The 19,008-nt window shown below is 45.1% G+C and overlaps 1 protein-coding gene across 1 annotated transcript; it reads left to right on the top strand.

The window, feature by feature from the left end:
• Window positions 1-2,631: 2,631 nt before the first annotated feature.
• On the top strand, window positions 2,632-18,201 carry VPS37B (VPS37B subunit of ESCRT-I). The gene is made up of 4 exons (XM_032230106.1): window positions 2,632-2,843; window positions 11,268-11,439; window positions 14,568-14,650; window positions 16,817-18,201. The coding sequence occupies exons 1-4, from the start codon at window positions 2,739-2,741 to the stop codon at window positions 17,273-17,275; spliced, it is 819 nt and encodes a 272-aa protein (XP_032085997.1). The 5' UTR covers window positions 2,632-2,738; the 3' UTR covers window positions 17,276-18,201.
• The last annotated feature ends 807 nt before the right edge of the window (window positions 18,202-19,008 follow it).

Here is a 19,008-nt window from a genome sequence, read left to right as displayed (position 1 = left end):
AAGTTGTTTAGAAATTTTATCTTGGAAAGAGGGAAGACCACATCTGTACTTAAAGATGCAGATCTCTATGATTTTTTTTTTAAAGACATTTCCCTCTATGAGAATGCAGATGAATGCTCCAATTAGGAGACCTACAAATTGTAGGAAGAAAAAAAAATCAATGTTTTCAAGCATTCTGATTATTGTATTGGTTTTTTATGGGTGATCATCCACTGGATGCATCTCTTTTTTTGTCTATTGCTTTATCATAAAAGCCCATAAGTTAGCAAAATACGTCAGGGCTATTTCTTCAAGATTCAAAAGATTTGCCTTAACAATTCCCTTGAGGATTCAGTTATGCAAGTTCAAAAATGGGGTTTAAGCCTTTGTATCAAAGGTAACTTCAAAAGCATACAACTTATGTATTAAACGTGAGCTTTAAACACTCATCTCAAGTTACACCAACTTTCCAATCATTAAGGGAAAAAATTGGGAAATAAAGCAGATAAATGAGCATACGCAGACCAGATTTATTTATTTTTTTTAAACGGAGCCCCCATTAGTAAAATGCTGAAAAAAAGCCAACACATTTAATGTTTAGGAGCATATCCGTGCAATGGTCAACTAATTAAAAAAAAAAGACTTGGTTCTGAAATCATTTCTGCAACTTCCAAATATAAACCATCCAATTGCAATTTTATTTATAAGGCCGATCCTCTGATTTTCCTGGAGGTGGAAAAAGCCTCCTTTTTAATGTTGCTAATATTTCTGCAAAAATGTTGCATGCACAATGCTAAATGCTACCCTGGTCATCCAGGCCAACTTCTGTTCTATGCATGTTGTGCAATTTTAAAAAAATAAACTCTGCATGGGTTTTTTTTTCCCCTTTTGTTATATTTTTAAAAGAAGCATCAGCCAGAAAGATTTCACGCAAGGCTGTCAATGATCCAAGCAGACAATAGGAAGAGGGTGAAAATGGATTCAAGGCGGAAAGATTGATGCAGGGAATTGCTAATGCAAATTCGTCTTCTATTATATCAGGAATTATCAGTTTGATCCCAGCTGGTGCTGGGATTAAATCAGTTTTCTGATTGCAAACTATCCATTTTCCTAGATGGATTTTTGTTGTTGGCAGAGGGGAAAAAAAAGGGAAAAAATGCATTAGACTTTTTTTCCAGTTAGTTATTCCCTCATTCATTGTCCAAGAATAAAGGTGTGATTTTCTTTTTCAAATTTGGCCTTTTTCAAGTGGGTCTTTTATTTTATTTTTATTTTAATTCTATAATCGTTATTTTACTTATTTAGCCACCTAGAATGGCTCCATGGCCAGACAGCAAATAAATTTAATTTTTTCTCCCCCAAAAACGTGGTGCATCTGTGACTCGGGGCCGCTGAGAATAAAATAATGACTTCCTTATATCAATAGTGCTGTGAATAACTTTATTTACGCAATTTTATATTATATTTTTGCTGATAAAATAAACGGGAGACTAGCATAGATCTATTTCGAGCTACTTAGCTCTCATCAGCCAGCCATACCCTTAATTCCATTAAGGTTAAAATTAACATAATTTTATTTATTTATAGTGCTGTGAATAACTTTATTTACGCAATTTTATATTACATTTTTGCTGATAGAATAAATGGGAGACTAATATAGATCTATTTCGAGCTACTTAGCTCTCATCAGCCAGCCATGCCCTTAATTCCATTAAGGTTAAAATTAACATAATTTTATTTATTTATAGTGCTGTGAATAACTTTATTTACGCAATTTTATATTACATTTTTGCTGATAGAATAAATGGGAGACTAATATAGATCTATTTCGAGCTACTTAGCTCTCATCAGCCAGCCATGCCCTTAATTCCATTAAGGTTAAAATTAACATAATTTTATTTATTTATAGTGCTGTGAATAACTTTATTTACGCAATTTTATATTTTTGCTGATAAAATAAATGGGAGACTAATATAGATCTATTTCGAGCTACTTAGCTCTCATCAGCCAGCCATGCCCTTAATTCCATTAAGGTTAAAATTAACATAATTTTATTTATTTATAGTGCTGTGAATAACTTTATTTACGCAATTTTATTTTTTGCTGATAAAATAAACGGGAGACTAGCATAGATCTATTTCGAGCTACTTAGCTCTCATCAGCCAGCCATACCCTTAAATTCCATTAAGGTTAAAATTAACATAATTTTATTTATTTATATATTTTTTTTATTGATTTTGTTGTACCCTCCCTTTGAGGGGGGGGGGGCTGCACTGCAGCCATCCCCATCAGCCAAGGGACAACTGGCTTAAGAAACCAGGGGAAATCACTAACAGCCAAGCAAACGAGGCTAAATAAGCAAAATAAACTCCAAAAAGTTTTTTTGTTTTTAATCGTGGTTAAAAGTTTAAAACCGGCGGGGAAAAACGCGCTTCGCCTCAGCATCGCCCTCAGCGCGTTTTCCCGCCACTTTTGACTTTCGGGGAGGGGAGGGGGGAAAGCGTGAGAGGCGCGGTGACGTCACCGCCTCCTCCTCCCTCCCTCGCTCCCTCCCTCCCTCGCTCCCTTTCCTACCTGGTGGCGAGAGGGGCGGAGGGAGGGGCCGGGAAGAGCGGCAGCAGCACTTCCGGTGGAGCGGCGGGAGGGGCGGGCACAGCCGCGGCTGCCAGCGCAGAGCTGCGGAGGGCGGCGAGCGGAGCGGGCGCGTTTTTCTCGTCCTCCTCTTCTTCCTCCTCTTCCTCCTCGATTCCTCGCCCGACATGGCGGTGGACTCCAGGCGGTTGGAGGCCCTGAGCCTTCACCAGCTCCACGAGCTCCTGGAAGATGAGGAGCAGCTCCAGAACATGGCCCTGGAGATGGAGGAGGTAGGACGGGCGGGGAGCAAGCAAGGAAGCCGGGGGGGAGAATTGAGGGAAGGGGAACCTCCCAAGAGTGAGGATTTGGGTGGGTGGGGGTCCCAAGGGGGAGAATTGAGGAAAGGGGGAGCCCAAGAGGGAGGATTTGGGTGGGTGGGGGTCCCAATGGGGGAGAATTGAGGAAAGGGGGAGCCCAAGAGTGGAGATTTGGATGGGTGGGGGTCCCAAGGGGGAGAATTGAGGAAAGGGGGAGCCCAAGAGGGAGGATTTGGGTGGGTGGGGGTCCCAAGGGGGAGAATTGAGGAAAGGGGGAGCCCAAGAGGGAGGATTTGGGTGGGTGGGGGTCCCAATGGGGGAGAATTGAGGAAAGGGGGAGCCCAAGAGGGAGGATTTGGGTGGGTGGGGGTCCCAAGGGGGAGAATTGAGGAAAGGGGGAGCCCAAGAGTGGAGATTTGGGTGGGTGGGGGTCCCAATGGGGGAGAATTGAGGAAAGGGGGAACCCAAGAGGGAGGATTTGGGGAGTGGGGGTCCCAATGGGGGAGAATTGAGGAAAGGGGGAGCCCAAGAGGGAGCATTTGGATGGGTGGGGGTCCCAAGGGGGAGAATTGAGGAAAGGGGGAGCCCAAGAGGGAGGACTTGGGTGGGTGGGGGTCCCAATGGGGGAGAATTGAGGAAAGGGGGAGCCCAAGAGTGGAGATTTGGGTGGGTGGGGGTCCCAATGGGGGAGAATTGAGGAAAGGGGGAGCCCAAGAGGGAGGATTTGGGTGGGTGGGGGTCCCAATGGGGGAGAATTGAGGAAAGGGGGAGCCCAAGAAGGAGGACTTGGGTGGGTGGGGGTCCCAATGGGGGAGAATTGAGGAAAGGGGGAGCCCAAGAGTGGAGATTTGGGTGGGTGGGGGTCCCAATGGGGGAGAATTGAGGAAAGGGGGAGCCCAAGAGGAAGGATTTGGGTGGGTGGGGGTCCCAATGGGGGAGAATTGAGGAAAGGGGGAACCCAAGAGGGAGGATTTGGATGGGTGGGGGTCCCAAGGGGGAGAATTGAGGAAAGGGGGAGCCCAAGAGTGGGGATTTGGGTGGGTGGGAGGCCCCAAGGGGGAGAATTGGGGGTGGGAAGGGGGGTGTCTCAAGCTAGGAGTTGGCGGGGGGGGCTCTGAAGGAAGAGGGGGCGAAGTGGTTTCCTAGGAAACAATATTTCAGTGTCTTTCAATGGTGGGGGGGGGGCTATGACTATGGGCCTGAAACCAGTCATCCCATTAGTGTTCCATGGGGTTTCCCAGTCCCTGGCTGGCTTCATTTATTTATTTTTGCACTGGCTCCAAAATGGGACTTTTGAATAAAACAGCTGTCTATGGAGAGTCTGGGGCATCCAGGCCATTAGTTGCCTTTCAGGGAAAAAAAAAAGACCTTTTCCCAACAGACTTTAACAGCTGTTTCCATCTCCCTACTGGGAATTATTGGGGAGGGGGGACGGGGCAGGGCAGATGCTGAGGTTTCCCTGTAGTCTATTCTCCCAAGTCTTCCGGGCAAAACCGGGATCCAAACTGAGCTTCGGGAGTCCTTGGGTAGGGTCCCTTTTTCAGGCTTTGGAAAGGAGACACCAGATTCCTGATTTGTGGGGGAGTGGGTGGGCTTAAACCCTGCCTTAACAAGCCCAACTTGACTTTAGGCAGCTCCCTTTCGTTCAGAGAAGACTTTTTGGAGGCACAGAAGTTTTCACTTGCTTATTTTTGCTGTTGGCATTCGGTCTAATAATAGCACCTCTTGCTTAGTGCCAGCGTTAAGCCATTTCCCCTTTCTATAAGGAAGTGGTGTGCTCAAAAAGCCAAGGTGTTTGGCATTCTTGGGGTGGAGAACGTGGGTTGTGCCCTTGTTGAGGGCGGCGGGGGGGGGGGGAAATCTGCGGAGGAAGCCGCAGTCAAGATGTAGGAAAACTCAAAGTTGGGTGCAGATCAACAGTTTGTCTTGTCTTTGGCCGTCACACTTCGTTGTGGTTGTGTATCGGTTAAGAGAAAGGCGATAGATGGGAAACGAACCACGATTTGCTTGTTGGTTAGGGGGTAGCTGCCGGGGGGAGGTGGGATGGACTTGACCCTAATTAAAGTGTGGGTTTTAGGGGGATCGGTTTACAACCTTCCGGCTATTGTGGGAATAATGCGGTATTGTGGGAACAGGTGAAGCGAGGAAGGCTGGCAGCCTCCCAGTTTGACTTTCTAATCACAGAGGAATAAAAAAAGGACTTATTAAACTGAAAGATAAGGCCTGGCTTTTTGGGTTTCCCCAACCCTTTGGTTGAGTTGCTTTCGTCTCTGCATTTAGGGTGTAATTTCTTGCCCTGCAGAGGTGACTCATTTCTGAAAAGAAGACTGGGATCTCCTTAGGTGGTGCTCTTAGGCGTTAAAAACGGCATCCTTGAACAGGTCAGCCATCTGGTGGCTCAAATCCCAGGGGAAGAGCTTGAACTCATTGTTAAGTTTCATATTGTTCCCATGATGAATGTAGTTCATATCCCCTCTGCCCTGTTTCTGCGTACGGGGGACTCGGAACATTTTCAGTGAAATCAGATCCCAGCTTCCGAGCTGCCCATCGGGCTGTCTCAACAATGACTAAATCCTAATTGTACTCTGAGTAAAACCCGTATCTAATTGTACAGAGGGTAAAACTGTGGAGTAAGTATTCCATGCTCCTTTTGCATAATTTGAAGCTGGCTTCCAAGGATTTCCCCCTCCCTCCCTCTCTCTCTCTCTCTCTCTCTGATCAGAAATTCTGTTCCATATTGCCGGGGGGCTAAACTGCATTCCAGAATAATTTTGAACTGCTATTCCCCTCACTTCCTTGAGTGAGGAACTACTGAAGCATGAAAGGAAAAAAAGGCCTGAGTAGTTCCCCCCCCTCCGATTTGTTACAGATGAAAAGCAAGTTTCTGAATTTAGCAAGCGTGTATGTATGCCTTGCTAATTAGTCCTACCCACACTTGCCAACTTGCGAACTTCGCACCTTATCCTGTTATTGTTGCACTTTTCTTTTAGCGATGATGTGAGATTGGGGGCTGCTTTAATCCTTTGAATAATTTTGCATCTGGGAACTTTGTCTAGCTAACCAGTCGAAGAAAGGGCTTTCTGTGTCTTTTTTGCAAATCTTTCCCGCTTTAGCTCTGTGGCCTTTTGTTGTCTGGAATTCATACAGTGAAAAGGGGTGGGGGGGGGGAGAAGAGATCTTTAGTTCATTCCTTGGTAACCAGCTACTATAAAATCTAAAAAAGCCACCAGGAACAGCTGAGCTTCAAGTCTCAAAAGGCATTTTGTAAAACTCTAGAAATGCTCCCCATGCAGTGGCTTAAAAGCTGTGAAAGACTTTCAGATAATGCTTTCCTTGTATTCAAGGCTGCGAGGAAATAACTGCAACAGAATGAAACTAATATCCGTTTGTGGTTTTGCTAATTCAAGCAAAAAACGAAACCTTTAATAATAAGGGGCAGCCTAACCTCTTTTGCTCCTTTCACAGGCAGATGTCCTGATTTGATAAAACGAATCCTCGATTTTGTGGGCGATATGCTTCTGTGGAGGGACATCTGGCAGGCTATATGAAATGTCAGTTTTATTATATCGGTGATCTCCTGACCAGGTTCCCTTTCAAGGAGACCAATCAGGTGCAGTAGGTCCCAGTATTGACAGGCCTTGTGTTATGCTGCAAATAAACTCTATAAACCCTAACACTTATCTTGCTTTTAAAAATAATCTATATATATATAAAAGTGAAATACCACTCACGCATCATCACGAAATCTCCAGAACCGTAAAGCCTACAAACTTGAAATTTGACACGTATGTTCCTCTTGGCTTCTAGGTGCTTGCTAAGAAAGGGTTTTTTCGAAATGACCATTAGTATTTCTTATACAGCATTTATATATATAGATTAACACGCTCTGATGCTAAGGAGTTAGACATTCTACTCCCCCTCCCCACCTGAAAAGAACTCTGTCCCAACTGCCAATTGCCTCACATTCCGTTACCTCAGTTCAAACTGGCAGGCGTTCCACTCCTTCACTCAGGAGCGAGTCTGGGGCTCCTTACAGTACTAAACGTCGGTACCTCACCAAAATATCTACGCTTTCCACCTATGGAACCGCTTCCGGACTCAAGGCGGCGGGAGCGATATTCCCTTATATGTTCCTATCACCGGCCGTCACTGAGCCAACGGATTGTGAACCAAATTTCTCCTGCATAGCCCAATCACGTAGTTTCGTGTCGAACCGCGGGTATCCAGCTATCCGATGATATAGAAAAGTATATTAAGTGGGAAATCAACTCTTCTTGACTGTGATGTCCTTTTAAGTTGTTTTGCTGTGTCAGAGTTACATTTTAAATGTTAACGGTCGCTGTGTGGAAGACCCAGAGGCAGAAATAACAATCTTGAGCATTTTATTTTTTATGCCTGTATTTCCCATTGTGTGTCTCAGATCTTGATCGCAATTGGGCTAGTGGTGATCATTTAACGCGATACCTATGCAAAGCCATTTGAGCAGGTCTGGATTCAGTCCGGAGGCGGCTTTGGTTCAGTAAACTCTGACTTTCATTACCCCCTTCTCTTCAATTGGCACAGTTACTACTTTCTTAAGTAATTGGCCTGTAATTAGAGACAAGAGTCTGGAATCAATTAATCACTGGGCTACGCTGCGTTAATTTTTCATGCTTTCAACATTTTAAAACTCTAGGATTACAAAGGAGAGGATTTGCTTACCCCTTGAAAGTAATTTTCCTCCACGGGAGGAAAGTGAAGAAACCACTCTTGCTGTGAAAACTCACTTTTAACACCCTTTTTGCTATCTATCCCTGAAATAAGTTATTGCTTTTCATTTTGTTTTGTTTTTTTGTGCCTGATAAACTTTTTTTCTTTGTTTTGGTGTTCTTCCTTTCCCCAATTCTTAGCGTTTTTTGCCGCTTAAATTAAGTAAAATGATCTGTCAAAATAAATCTTTCTCAGCCAAAGCTCTTAGAAATGCATCAGGGTAAAGGTAAAGATTTACTAGGTAAAGGTAAAGATTCCCCTCGCGCATATAGAGTCGTTCCTGACTCTAGGGGGCGGTGCTCATCTCCCTTTCAAAGCCGAAGAGCCAGCGCTATCCAAAGACGTCTCCGTGGTCATGTGGCCGGCATGACTCAACGCCAAAGGCCCACGGAATGCTCTTCCCTTCCCACCAAAGGTGGTCCCTATTTTTTTTCTACTTGCATTTTTTAATGTGCTTTCCAACTGCTAGCTTGGCAGAAGCTGGGACAAGTCACGGGGGCTCACTCCGTTATGTGGCGCTAGGGATCCAAACTGCCGACCTTTCCTATCGACAGTCTTAGCCACTGAGCCACGGCGTCCCTCGTGCTATAATATGACAGTATAAATTGTTATCCTTTGCAATGTAGGACTCTCGGAAGCATAACCTGGTCAGAAATCAAGTTAGGAGAGGCTTAAAAGGCTCAGGGCTAGGCCAATTGATAGGATTTCATAGACAAATCCCTTGTATTCCCACGAAGTCCTAGAAGAATAAACAAACAATCTAATAGATAGAGAGATTTCTTGGCTCCATCGCCCTGTTTTCCAGCCTCACAGCAAATGTGGTCATGTCCTCTTCTGCCAACGTGAAATTTGGTTTTAAGACTGCTAATTAACTGTGCCAGTAACTACAGGCTGGTTTTCTGTTCTCCCGGCCAGTCAATTAAGAAAAACCCAAGGTTTTTTTTTTAACTAATAGCTTACTCTGTCATCATGGTATGATGATGTTTAAATGCGCAAAAGGAGGAGGGGGGAAGAGTTCTCTTAAGAGGGCGAGGAATCACCAACTGGTTGGGAAAGAACCCGAATTTGGCTAAATGAAGGGGGTCTTTCTTTAGAATACAGTGGCAGATGTTTTCCGTGAAAAATATCCATGGTAGTAATGCGAATCTCCAGATCAGATATTTACCACGTCGGATTCAGCCGGTTTGCATTGGTTTGGGGCGAACCGGATGTTAATTTTGCATCCAGTTTGCCGAACCGGTTGTTGCAAGGACTGGTTGCCCCCCACCCCAATCCCTTTCCTCTCAGGAGTTTCCACGTGGCCCATTCATCATGCCAGATAAGCATAGGGCGTGCACGGAGGTTCTGGGAGGGCAAAAAAAGGGCCTCCGCAGGGCCACAGCCCAGTGGATGTTGTTTTTGCCCACCCGGAGGCTCAAGGAAAACCTTCAGAGCCTGGGGAGGGCGAAAACAACCCCCCCCCCTGGCATCATGGTGCAGGAGTTGGAGTAGGCCACATCCACCCAGCAAGTGGGCAGAGAACCGGTTGCTAACATTTTTCAATCCCACCCCGTGCAGTCTTTGTATGCCACATACACCACGCAGTAATAGTCATTATTAGTTTGGGAAACTGTTGTGGCCCAGCAGGAGCCTTTGGAGCTGCCTCCAGACTCCGATAGCGAGGGGCCCTCGGAGTCGGCTCTGGAGGATGTGGGGGACCCTGGACAGGGTTCCGACTCCGAGCAGGGCGCAGAGAGGCTGGTTGGCCACCAGGAGGCGCCTGAGCCTTAGACCAGTGGGGAGGAGACAAGGGAGAGTGATCCGGACGCCAGCAGTAAGTTGTTCCTGGATGCCCGGCACCGAAGAGCTAATAGGCGTCAGGAACAGTTGCACAAGTACAGGAGGTAATTGCACTCAGCTGGTGGTCAGTAGGCTCCTCTCCAGACTATAAAAGGACTGCTTGTGTACACGTCCCTTTTGCAGAAGTCAACGCAGGAACTAATGTTGGAGAACATTATTGTGAGCCTGGCCGGCTGGATTGCTGCCAGGGCTTATCTGTGCTGGACTGCTGCCCAAGCTTGTCTGTGCCGGTTTGCTGCCAAGGATCTGTCTGTCTGTTAATTAAATGCCGTAACTTATCTTTGGCTTGGAGTGTGTGTTGGTGTGGGACGAGGGGGGTCAGAACAGGAAACTTTAACAAACAGTGAATGGCTTAATGCATTACAATAAGCTAAAGCGTGGAGCAGGGGTGTCCAGCCTTGGCAACTTTAAAAACTTGTGGACTTCCAACTCCCAGAATTCCCACCTTGGTTTCTCAAAAATGTCAGTGTACATTAGACAGTTTTTCTTTTTTTAAAAACACATTATAATAGATGAATCTGTGAGTGGGATTGTGTCTAATTTGAGCTAAATATAACATTTTTTATTTATGTGCCCAAAATAAGAAAACTGGCGATCTGGAAAAAAATAGAAAGCAGAGAGAGAGAGATATACAATGAGTCCTAAGAAGAAAATATAATTAATTGAGTATAAAGAAGGGGTTCACCTGTGCCTTCGTTCGTCTTAAATTTTAGCCGAGCAATTAATATAATATAAGATTGTGTCACAAGCCTGTTGGGAGTTAAAAGAGTTAAAAAACAGTCATTCCCAGGATTAACAAACGAGGCTGCCCACATTGGTCCAGTGCCCTCTTTCCCACAATGACCGGCTTAAGAGTTTCCACTTAATGGCCAACATCTTTTCAAGTATCTCCTCCGTCTATTTTTTGACGGCTTTAAACGGCCTCACATGACTCATCCTTACGTGGCTTTTAATATCTTGGGGGCTGGGGTTTGGGGAAAAATGGAAGAATGTGATTCATTGCGGTACTCAGTGTTCTGTTTCTCGCGTCTGGAGGAGGGGGGAAGACGCCAATACAGGGGGGGGGGAACGCCAGGCACCAGCTGTCTTCCCAACCCCCCCCCCCCCCAGTCCTTATATCGCCTTTATAAAAGAATTGGTTTTTATGTCCTTGCTTTCCCTTCTCGTTCCCACCATTCATCTTAGATCGTAAACTCTTTTTTTTTTAAAGTTGTGTCCCGAGAATTCTCGATTTGGAAAAGCCTCTTCCATCTCCGGCGGGCCGTTCTGTGCATGCTCTCTTCTGAGCTCAATAAAGGGGCCTTTATCAGATCTGTATAATCGAGGAAGCCAGAAGAGGGGAACAGTGGTCCCGCTGTTCGCTCCCGCTGAACGGCCGTGTCACATCGCACAATCTCCCTTTTGATCTACGGGGTCTCATTATGAGGTCTCGCAGGAGAGACGTTCGCCAAGCCAGCTTGTACGACTTCCCCCCCAAAGCTCCTCGCTTCGCTTTCTCTTCTCCTCCATAAATTAAATGTATAAATCAGGGTGAGGGGCGGATGGGGGAGGGGATGTGGGGGGGGGGGGGAGTGACAGCTTGATTTACATTCTGGCTGTGTTTTCCCATCTGCTGGTTTCTTCTGAGCCAGGCAGGCAATCCGGATTGCGTGTCCCCCCACCACCACCACTTTTCCTCCCGCTAATTAATATGAACACCAGAAAAAAGTGGTTGACTGCTGTGCTTCCCCACCAGAGAGAAATTCAGAAATTTCCCACCTCTGTAATTAATTTTCTGCCTAACCGTCTGCCTCTTTTTCTCTCTTGCAGGCCCAAAACATTCAGCTTAGCAAAGACATGACCCTCGCCAGTAACCACAGCCTAGCCGAAGGAAATCTCTTATACCAGCCAAAATTAGATGCCCTGAAAGCCACGTTAACCCAAAAGTATCAAGAGCTGCAGGTTCTCTTCGAAGCGTATCAGATAAAGAAAACCAAGTTAGGTAATGCTCGGGAGGAATGAACTCAATCCCCTTTTCCTTTCCAGAAGCGACTTGGAGTAGCTGGGATCTGCTGCAAATTGTTAGATGACATAAATATGTAGCAAAGGATGGGTTTGATTCAGTCGCTTAAGGACGTACACAGCAGCGGTTAGTTAATCTGGAGATATTTAAATTTATCCACTCTTTCTATCTAAAGAGGAGCCTTCATTAAGATCGTTAGTGATGCCATGGCCTGAAAAGATAAAACATGTTTTAATTTAGAACTAAAGTAATACAATAAAACAAAATGTAACTTAGGGCCAGTCGATGTTTGGTAGCCTCGGTGGTCAGTGGTTTGCCTATGAAAAAGCTAAAACTTTTGTGTGAATAAACATTTGGGGAAATGAGATGTTGATAAGAACAGATACATCCTGCACGCCGGTGCTTCCAGTCCCTGGAGATGGCCACTCCATTTGGAAGGCTGCCATGTTTCCTTGCCCAGCCCTCAAAAAAGCTCTGTGGAATATATTGTCTCGTAACAAAAACAGGGAGTAATGGAGAGTGGCAGAAGGTTTCCAAGCAGCTGGTATTATTTCAGGACTCATCAACAAGACAGTAAGCATTTTGCCAAAGAGTTTAAACCCCCCACTGGTCCTATCCTACTTCGTCTCTAATCAATCGATCACAAGCATTCCTCTCGCTCGGTATGTATGTATGTAGAGGTGCGTTTGTGCTCTTTCTGTTCCTCTCGGCCTTCTGGTATACCGCCTAGCACAATTGCCATCGGGGGCTGTGTACAAAATATTTGCAAAGCAGGGAGTGGACTTCGATGGAAAAAGAGTGAGGCGCGCCCCCAAAGTCCATTAGGGAGTTTTGGGTTGGGTGAATATTTGAATCAAGATATCCCAATTTTTTTTTTATAGAAAAGTTTTTTTTATTTTTCTTACATAGACAACATAATCACATAACAATAGAAAAAGAAAGGCAGAGAAAAAAAAAAGAGGAAAAAAAACACAAAAAAAGAGAAAAACAAAGCCCATCATCCCATGCAGTATGTCATTTGATTACAGGTGTTTTAACCTTTATCATTCTTATACATTCGTTGTTTCATTTAATAGATTATAATTTCGTATCGTTTCTTATTCCCCTGCCTGTAGCAATCCATCCCTACTACGTTTCCCCCATACACACACTCCGTATCTTTCTGTTATATATTTAATAGACACCACAATAACCTAGGATTAATATATATGTATGTATGTATGTATGTATTTGTGCTGATAAATAGATAAAGGGAGACTAGTATAGATCTATTTCAAGCTATTTAGCTCTCATCAGCTAGCCATACCCTTGCTGGGAATCGAACCTGTGCAAGGGTATGGCTAGCTGATGAGAGCTAATAGCTTGAAATAGATCTATACTAGTCTCCCTTTATTTATTTATCAGCACAAATGTAACAAAAAGGCAACAGTAAAAAATATTGGGTTTCTGTCTGAATGGTCTCTTGTGACGAGCCGAAGGACAGAGAATGGAAGTGTGATCTTCCTCCCATATTTGGGCATACCGGGGGTTGTGACTTTAATATATATGTATGTGTGTATGTATGTATGTATGTATGTATGTATGTATGTATGTATGTATGTGTATATATATATATATATATATATATATATATATATATATATATATATATATATATATATATATATATATATATATAACCATCATCACATGCAGCATGTCGTTTGGTTACAAGTGTTTTAACATCTACATCTTCAAATAATATTTACCGTCTCAAATGTTTCATCTAGTATAACTAAAAGCCTCATTTTCATTCTACAATATATATTCGGTTAACATTAGCATTATTTTTCCCCAGAAAGTATACTTATATTCATTATTGTCCTTGCACTTCATAAGATATCCCAATTTTGAGGCTGACTTCCTACCCCTCCCAGTAATGAAGAGCTGCCCCCCAAGCTAAGTTCCTTGTTATTACGTGTAGCTTTCTTTAAAAAAATGTACCAAACCAAAAATGTCCATTCTTAACAATCCTGGAATCCATCCAAGAATTAATGTTTAGTGTTACATGCTGTATTTTTCGGAGTATAAGACACACCAAGATTTTGAAAAGGTAATTTAAAAAAAACACGTTTTTGCACTCTGCAGATCTCCCAAACCCTCTACACGCCTCATTTTTTGTGAAACAACGGCGCATGCATAGAGTTTGAGAAGCCTTCAAGGTGGTCCTGGGAGCTGGGAGGGGGGGGGGCAAAAATGAGCAAAAAACTGCCTGTTTTTTGCCCCCCAAAAGGACATGTGTAGCTTTTAGGAGGCTTGTAGAGTGCTCTTGGGGGGGGGGGGGGGTTGAGCCAAAAATGGTTCTTTTTCCCCTCGTTTTTACTCTCCCCAGCCCCCAGGAGCACTTTGCAGGCTTCCTAAAAGCTATGCATGCCCGTTTGGGGGGGGGAGGGCAAAAAACCAGGCCATTTTTGGCTCATTTTTGCCTCTGCATGTCCATTTTTGCAAAGGGGGCGGCGTTTTGGATGGCCAAAAATTCTGTATTCAGTGTATAAGACACACCCAGAATTTCACCCTCTTTTGGTGGGGGGAGGAAAATATGCGTCTTATAGTCCGAAAAATACTGTAATCATAGAATCTGAACAAAATTATCCATGGTTGCAAACTCCTGCAGTGTATTGAAACAGAGCTAAAACATTGTGCTTCCATGTTCTAAACTCAAAAGAGTTAATGCCTCTTTCCCCTTGAACATGCATGTGATATGCGTGTTCGCTTCTTACTGGCCCAGCCTCACCTATGCACTTACTGTTTAAATGTCAGTTCCAACTGACAGCACAGGCGTCCTGCGGGGCAACTAAAGTCACAAGTGCCCAGTTTCTAGCTCAGGCTTCAACCACTGCACAAAAACTTGGTTTTCAGTTTGCCAGGAAGGAAAACCGTTGCCAGCACATAATCATTGCGGGTTCTGAAACCTAAACGCACTGCAGTCACGTTCATGGCCTCTCTTCTCTTTTACTTTTAAAATTGTTTATACTCCGTGGTGATCTTATCATTCGTTTATGAGCGCGACTTTAATTCATGGCTGTCCCTCTTCTCCCGCCCTCCCACCCCCTCCTCCCGGTTTGCAGACAGACAATCCAATAATGCTTCGCTGGAGACCCTCCTTGCGCTTCTTCAGACGGAAGGGGCCAAAATTGAGGAAGACACCGAGGTAAACACTGTAGGAAACATCTGCTATTAGGGCTTGCTGGGATAGTTTTCTTACTTCTGAGTTTTCAGCGCTGTCTATATAAGTGCTTTTCTTCTGTCAAAGCACCCGTTCTGCCCGAATATGGGAGGGAGCATGACTGCTTCCCTTTTGACTTTCAGGCCCTCTCCAGGAGCCAGTCGCTTTCGCAACAAACCATTTTGTGCTACGTTTTTGCTGATAAAGAAAAGAAGGGAGACTAGTCTAGATCTATTTCAAGCTATTTAGCTCTCATCAGCTAGCCGTACCCTTACTGGGATTTGAACCTGGGCTGTTTTTACATGTTAGGCAGTTGTATTAGCCTCTAAGCCACAAGCTCTCCTCCCTTATCAGCTGAGCCAAGGAAATGATTGTTATGTCAAAGCACCTGGCGTGCCCAAATATGGGAGGGAGCATACTGCTTCCCTTTTGCCTTTCAGCTCCACCCTAGAAGCTTTCCGGGCAGGAAACCATGTTTATGTTGCATTTGTGCTGATAAATAAATGAAGGGAGACTAATATAGATCTATTTCAAGCTATTTAGCTCTCATCAGCTAGCAGGGATTCGAACTTGGGCTGTTTTTACATATTAGGCAGTTTTATTAACCTCTAAGCTGCAAGTTCTCCTCCCTTTATCAGCTGAGCCAGGGGAGTGATTAATATTAATACCGTATTTATCGGCGTATAACACGCAGTTTTAAAACTAAAATTGCAAGCTTAAACCCTGCCTGCGTGTTATACGCCGATACTCCGGGTGGCAGAAGCCCGGGACCCAGTCAAATTCGCTGCGCAAGGTGAAACGGCCGGCAGCAGCCCTGCTCTCCTGCTGCGGCTTCTGTTTCAATAGGGAAGAAAACTTCCTTTCGCTTCCCGGGCTTCTGCCGCCCGGCAGAAGCCCCGGGACCCAGTCAAATTCGGGAAGCGAAAGGAAGTTTTCTTCCCTACTGAAACAGAAGCCGCAGCAGGAGAGCGAGGCTGCTGCCGGCCGTTTCACTTTGCGCAGCGAATTTGACTGGGTCCCGGGCTTCTGCCACTCGGCAGAAGCCCCGGGACCCAGTCAAATTCGCTGCGCAAGGTGAAACGGCTGGCAGCAGCCTCGCTCTCCTGCGGCCAGCGTCCGTTTCAGTCGCTTCCCTTGTCCGTCTTGATTGCTGGAAGCAGTAACAAACGGCGCGTCCGCTCCGCATCGCCCTGACAACCACCCCAGCCGGCGGCTGCCAGGCCTCGCTGGAGTCAATTGCAAAGCTGCGTTCAGCGCTTTGAGGACCTGAGGCATCTTGGGAAATGTAGTTCCCTATCAGAAAGAATGGAGTAGCTGCGAATTTGTAACAACATAATATAACTTGGTGCTTCGCAGGTTACGAAAATCTCGTTTGATTTGCACACTGTTTTTTAAAAGTTAGATAAAGAAATTATGCTGTGAAAGCGACTAGATAGCCCCCTCCCCTTCCTGTGTGTGAGAAAGGGAAGGAGAGGAAGGAAGGAGGGAGGGGGGAGGAAAAGAAGAAGGGAGGGGGGGAGAAGATGGAAGGAGAAAAGATGGATGGAAGGAGAAAGAATGGAAGGAGAAGGAGGAAGATGGAAGAAGAAAGGAAGAAAAAGAAGAAGGGAGGGAGAAGGAAGGAGGTAGGAAGAAAAGGGGAAGAGAGGGAAAGAGCAGAAAGACAAAGAGGATGAAGTTGATAGGCAAGAGGAAGGGGGAAGGAAGGGAAAAAAGAGGGAGAGAGTGAAGATGAGGAAGAGGTTTTTGGTTTTCCAAAAAGCAGTGATTCTGATTAAGTTTTTTTGCTCAAAGAGGTGTTTTTTCATTTCATATTTGCCTTTTAAGAGGAGTTAATGTTATAATTCATGTTCTAATGTTATAAATTTTAATCCAACATTAAGTTCCGAGCTTCCAAGTCATTTATTTTTAATGAAAAAAATTTTTACTCAAATTTTTGTGTTAAAATGGGGGGTGCGTGTTATACGCCGGTGCGTGTTATACGCCGATAAATACGGTATATATAAATAAAGTTGCCGTAGCCTAAGTCCTCTCTGACGAATTACCTTCTAGCATTGAGAGAGAGAGAAAGATGCTGTGAGAAACAGGCTCTCTCTTTCCAGACTGTGACCCTCCCTCTTTTCCTCACAATCCCTTCCCTCTTTCCCACAGAACATGGCCGAGAAGTTTCTGGACGGCGATGTTCCCTTGGATGCCTTCATTGACGAGTATCAGAGCCAAAGGAAATTAGCTCACCTGCGGCGGGTCAAAATCGAAAAACTCCAAGAGGTGGTCCTGAAAGGACCCCGGCGGCCCCCGGTGCCCCCTCCACCCGTACTTCAGACTTCAGAGGCCAACACGCCTCCTTCGGTTATGCCTCGCCGTAACCCTCCCCCTCCCCCTCCGGCGTCCGCGGTCCCAGCAGGACGTTTCCCGACACCGTTTATGGCGGCCATGGGCCATAATCCGTACCCGTACCCTCCACTGCCCCCGAGGACGGGGGCTCCGCCACCGCCAGGCCATGGGCCGTCGCCGGGTTACCCGAATCCTTTTCTAGCGCTCTACCCATCAACGCCGCCTCAGAGGCCCCCGCCTCGCCTTCCTCACAATCCCGGTTTTATCATGGAATGAAAATGCCATTGTTGACTCTTAACTCTTCTTGTACACTGGTGCTGGCCTTTACGAGATCCTTAAAAGCTGGAAACCCAAGCGAAGTCGTGGGGAAAAATCTGCAGGGTTCCGCGCAGGAAACATTCAACAGCTCGCGCAACGGTTTTGATCGTTATTTTTTGTTTTAATTTAAAGAGAGAATCGGCGTCTCCGCCCAGCGGTTCCTACAAAGAACGTCAAACCAGTGTAGAATTGGTGAAATGCTTCCATGGTAGACTTGCCTTGTCCTTCCGAGGAGATTCCAGTCACCCTGGAGCCAAATCCCAGGAAATTCTTCAGTTCTTTTTTATTACTATTATTATTATTATTCCTTCATTGGGAAGAAGAAGAAAAGCAATTCCAGAAAACGAAAACCTCGTTCTAATCCCCGGACGGTAGCTTTTTGAGTATATGTTCTGCGAACAGACTCCGCGTCGAAATGGCAATAAAAAATGACTCGTGTTGTTGGCGGCACAAACCACGTTTAGGGACTAGCGAGCTTGCGGTTCGGAGTTAGCAAATCTTTTTGTGCATTAGCCACTGTCGGGGACGAGTTGGTTTCCCCCCCACTAATGTAATCGGGGCCCTGTTTGAGCAACAGGCTGCCAATTTTCAGTGGGCAGGCGAGGGTGGGAAAATCAGCTATTTGTGAAAACCTCAGGATGTTAAAAAAAAATAGCAAGCGGGGATTTAGATCCCGGCGGCTCTTGAGGTTAAATCAGGAATATTTTATCTGTGCCACTGGAGCTAACACCCTCCTTCTGCTTCTTGTACCTCTCTTCGCCCTACATCCGTTCACGACTTCTGGCGTGCGATGAGGGTTGTGTGATCTCTGATATACCCTGTTTTCCCGAAAATAAGACCTCCCTGGATAATAAGCCCAATCGGAGCTTTTGAGCGCATGCCTCCCCTGAAAATGCTGCAACACAGCAGCAGCCATGAGGTGACCACGCTCGCTTCCTCCCCCTGCACCTCAAAAATAACAGGACCTCCCCCCAAAATAAAGCCAAGCACTTATTTTGGGGATCAAAAGAAAATAAGGATGTCTTATTTTGGGGAAAACATGGTATTTTCCTAGAAGGGTTCTAGAAAGTCCTGGCTTTTCAATGTATCTGGGAAACGTGAACCCAGAAATGCTCCTGGGCCCAAGCGTGACTTAATGCTTGTCTCTCTCTCTCAGCCGATTAGTTCCTCCACCTTTTATTATTCCCAATCCTTAATCCTAAACCAAAGTTATCCTCTACCTGGAAACCTTCAGATTAAAGCAAAAAAAACCCCCTTCTCCCTTCCCCCTTTCTTACAAATCTTTTGTATGCTTCAGATAATACCCTTTTCTTAAAAAAGACAGTGAAAGGATTATTTTTTATTTTTTGCAAAAAAGAAAAATTGGATCCGTGACCTTGTGTGAAAAAATTCACCTGTTCAGAAAACAAGTTGAAAAGCATTTCCTAATTCACCATCTCTGAGCAAGTGGGTCTTTACCGCATCTCTTGAGTTCTACATGAGACTTTTTTCTTAAAACGGGGTTTTTTTTTTTGTATATGTCATCCAACACTTCTCTGAAATTGGTGCTGCCACAATTATGTTTGCAAAGGGGGGAAAAATGAGGGGGGGCAGTTTTGCACCGAAAGGTATTTTGAAGGGAGTGAAAACGAGGGAGCTGTGAGAAACAGGAGAGTGTGAAGTTGTGAGAACGCTGCATCCATTATCAGATT

This window comes from Thamnophis elegans, chromosome 13 (genome assembly GCF_009769535.1).
Source record: "Thamnophis elegans isolate rThaEle1 chromosome 13, rThaEle1.pri, whole genome shotgun sequence".
Classification (NCBI taxonomy): domain Eukaryota; kingdom Metazoa; phylum Chordata; class Lepidosauria; order Squamata; family Colubridae; genus Thamnophis; species Thamnophis elegans.
The sequence above is the reverse complement of the archived record's forward strand: the minus strand, read 5'-3'. Positions and strand labels throughout refer to the sequence as shown.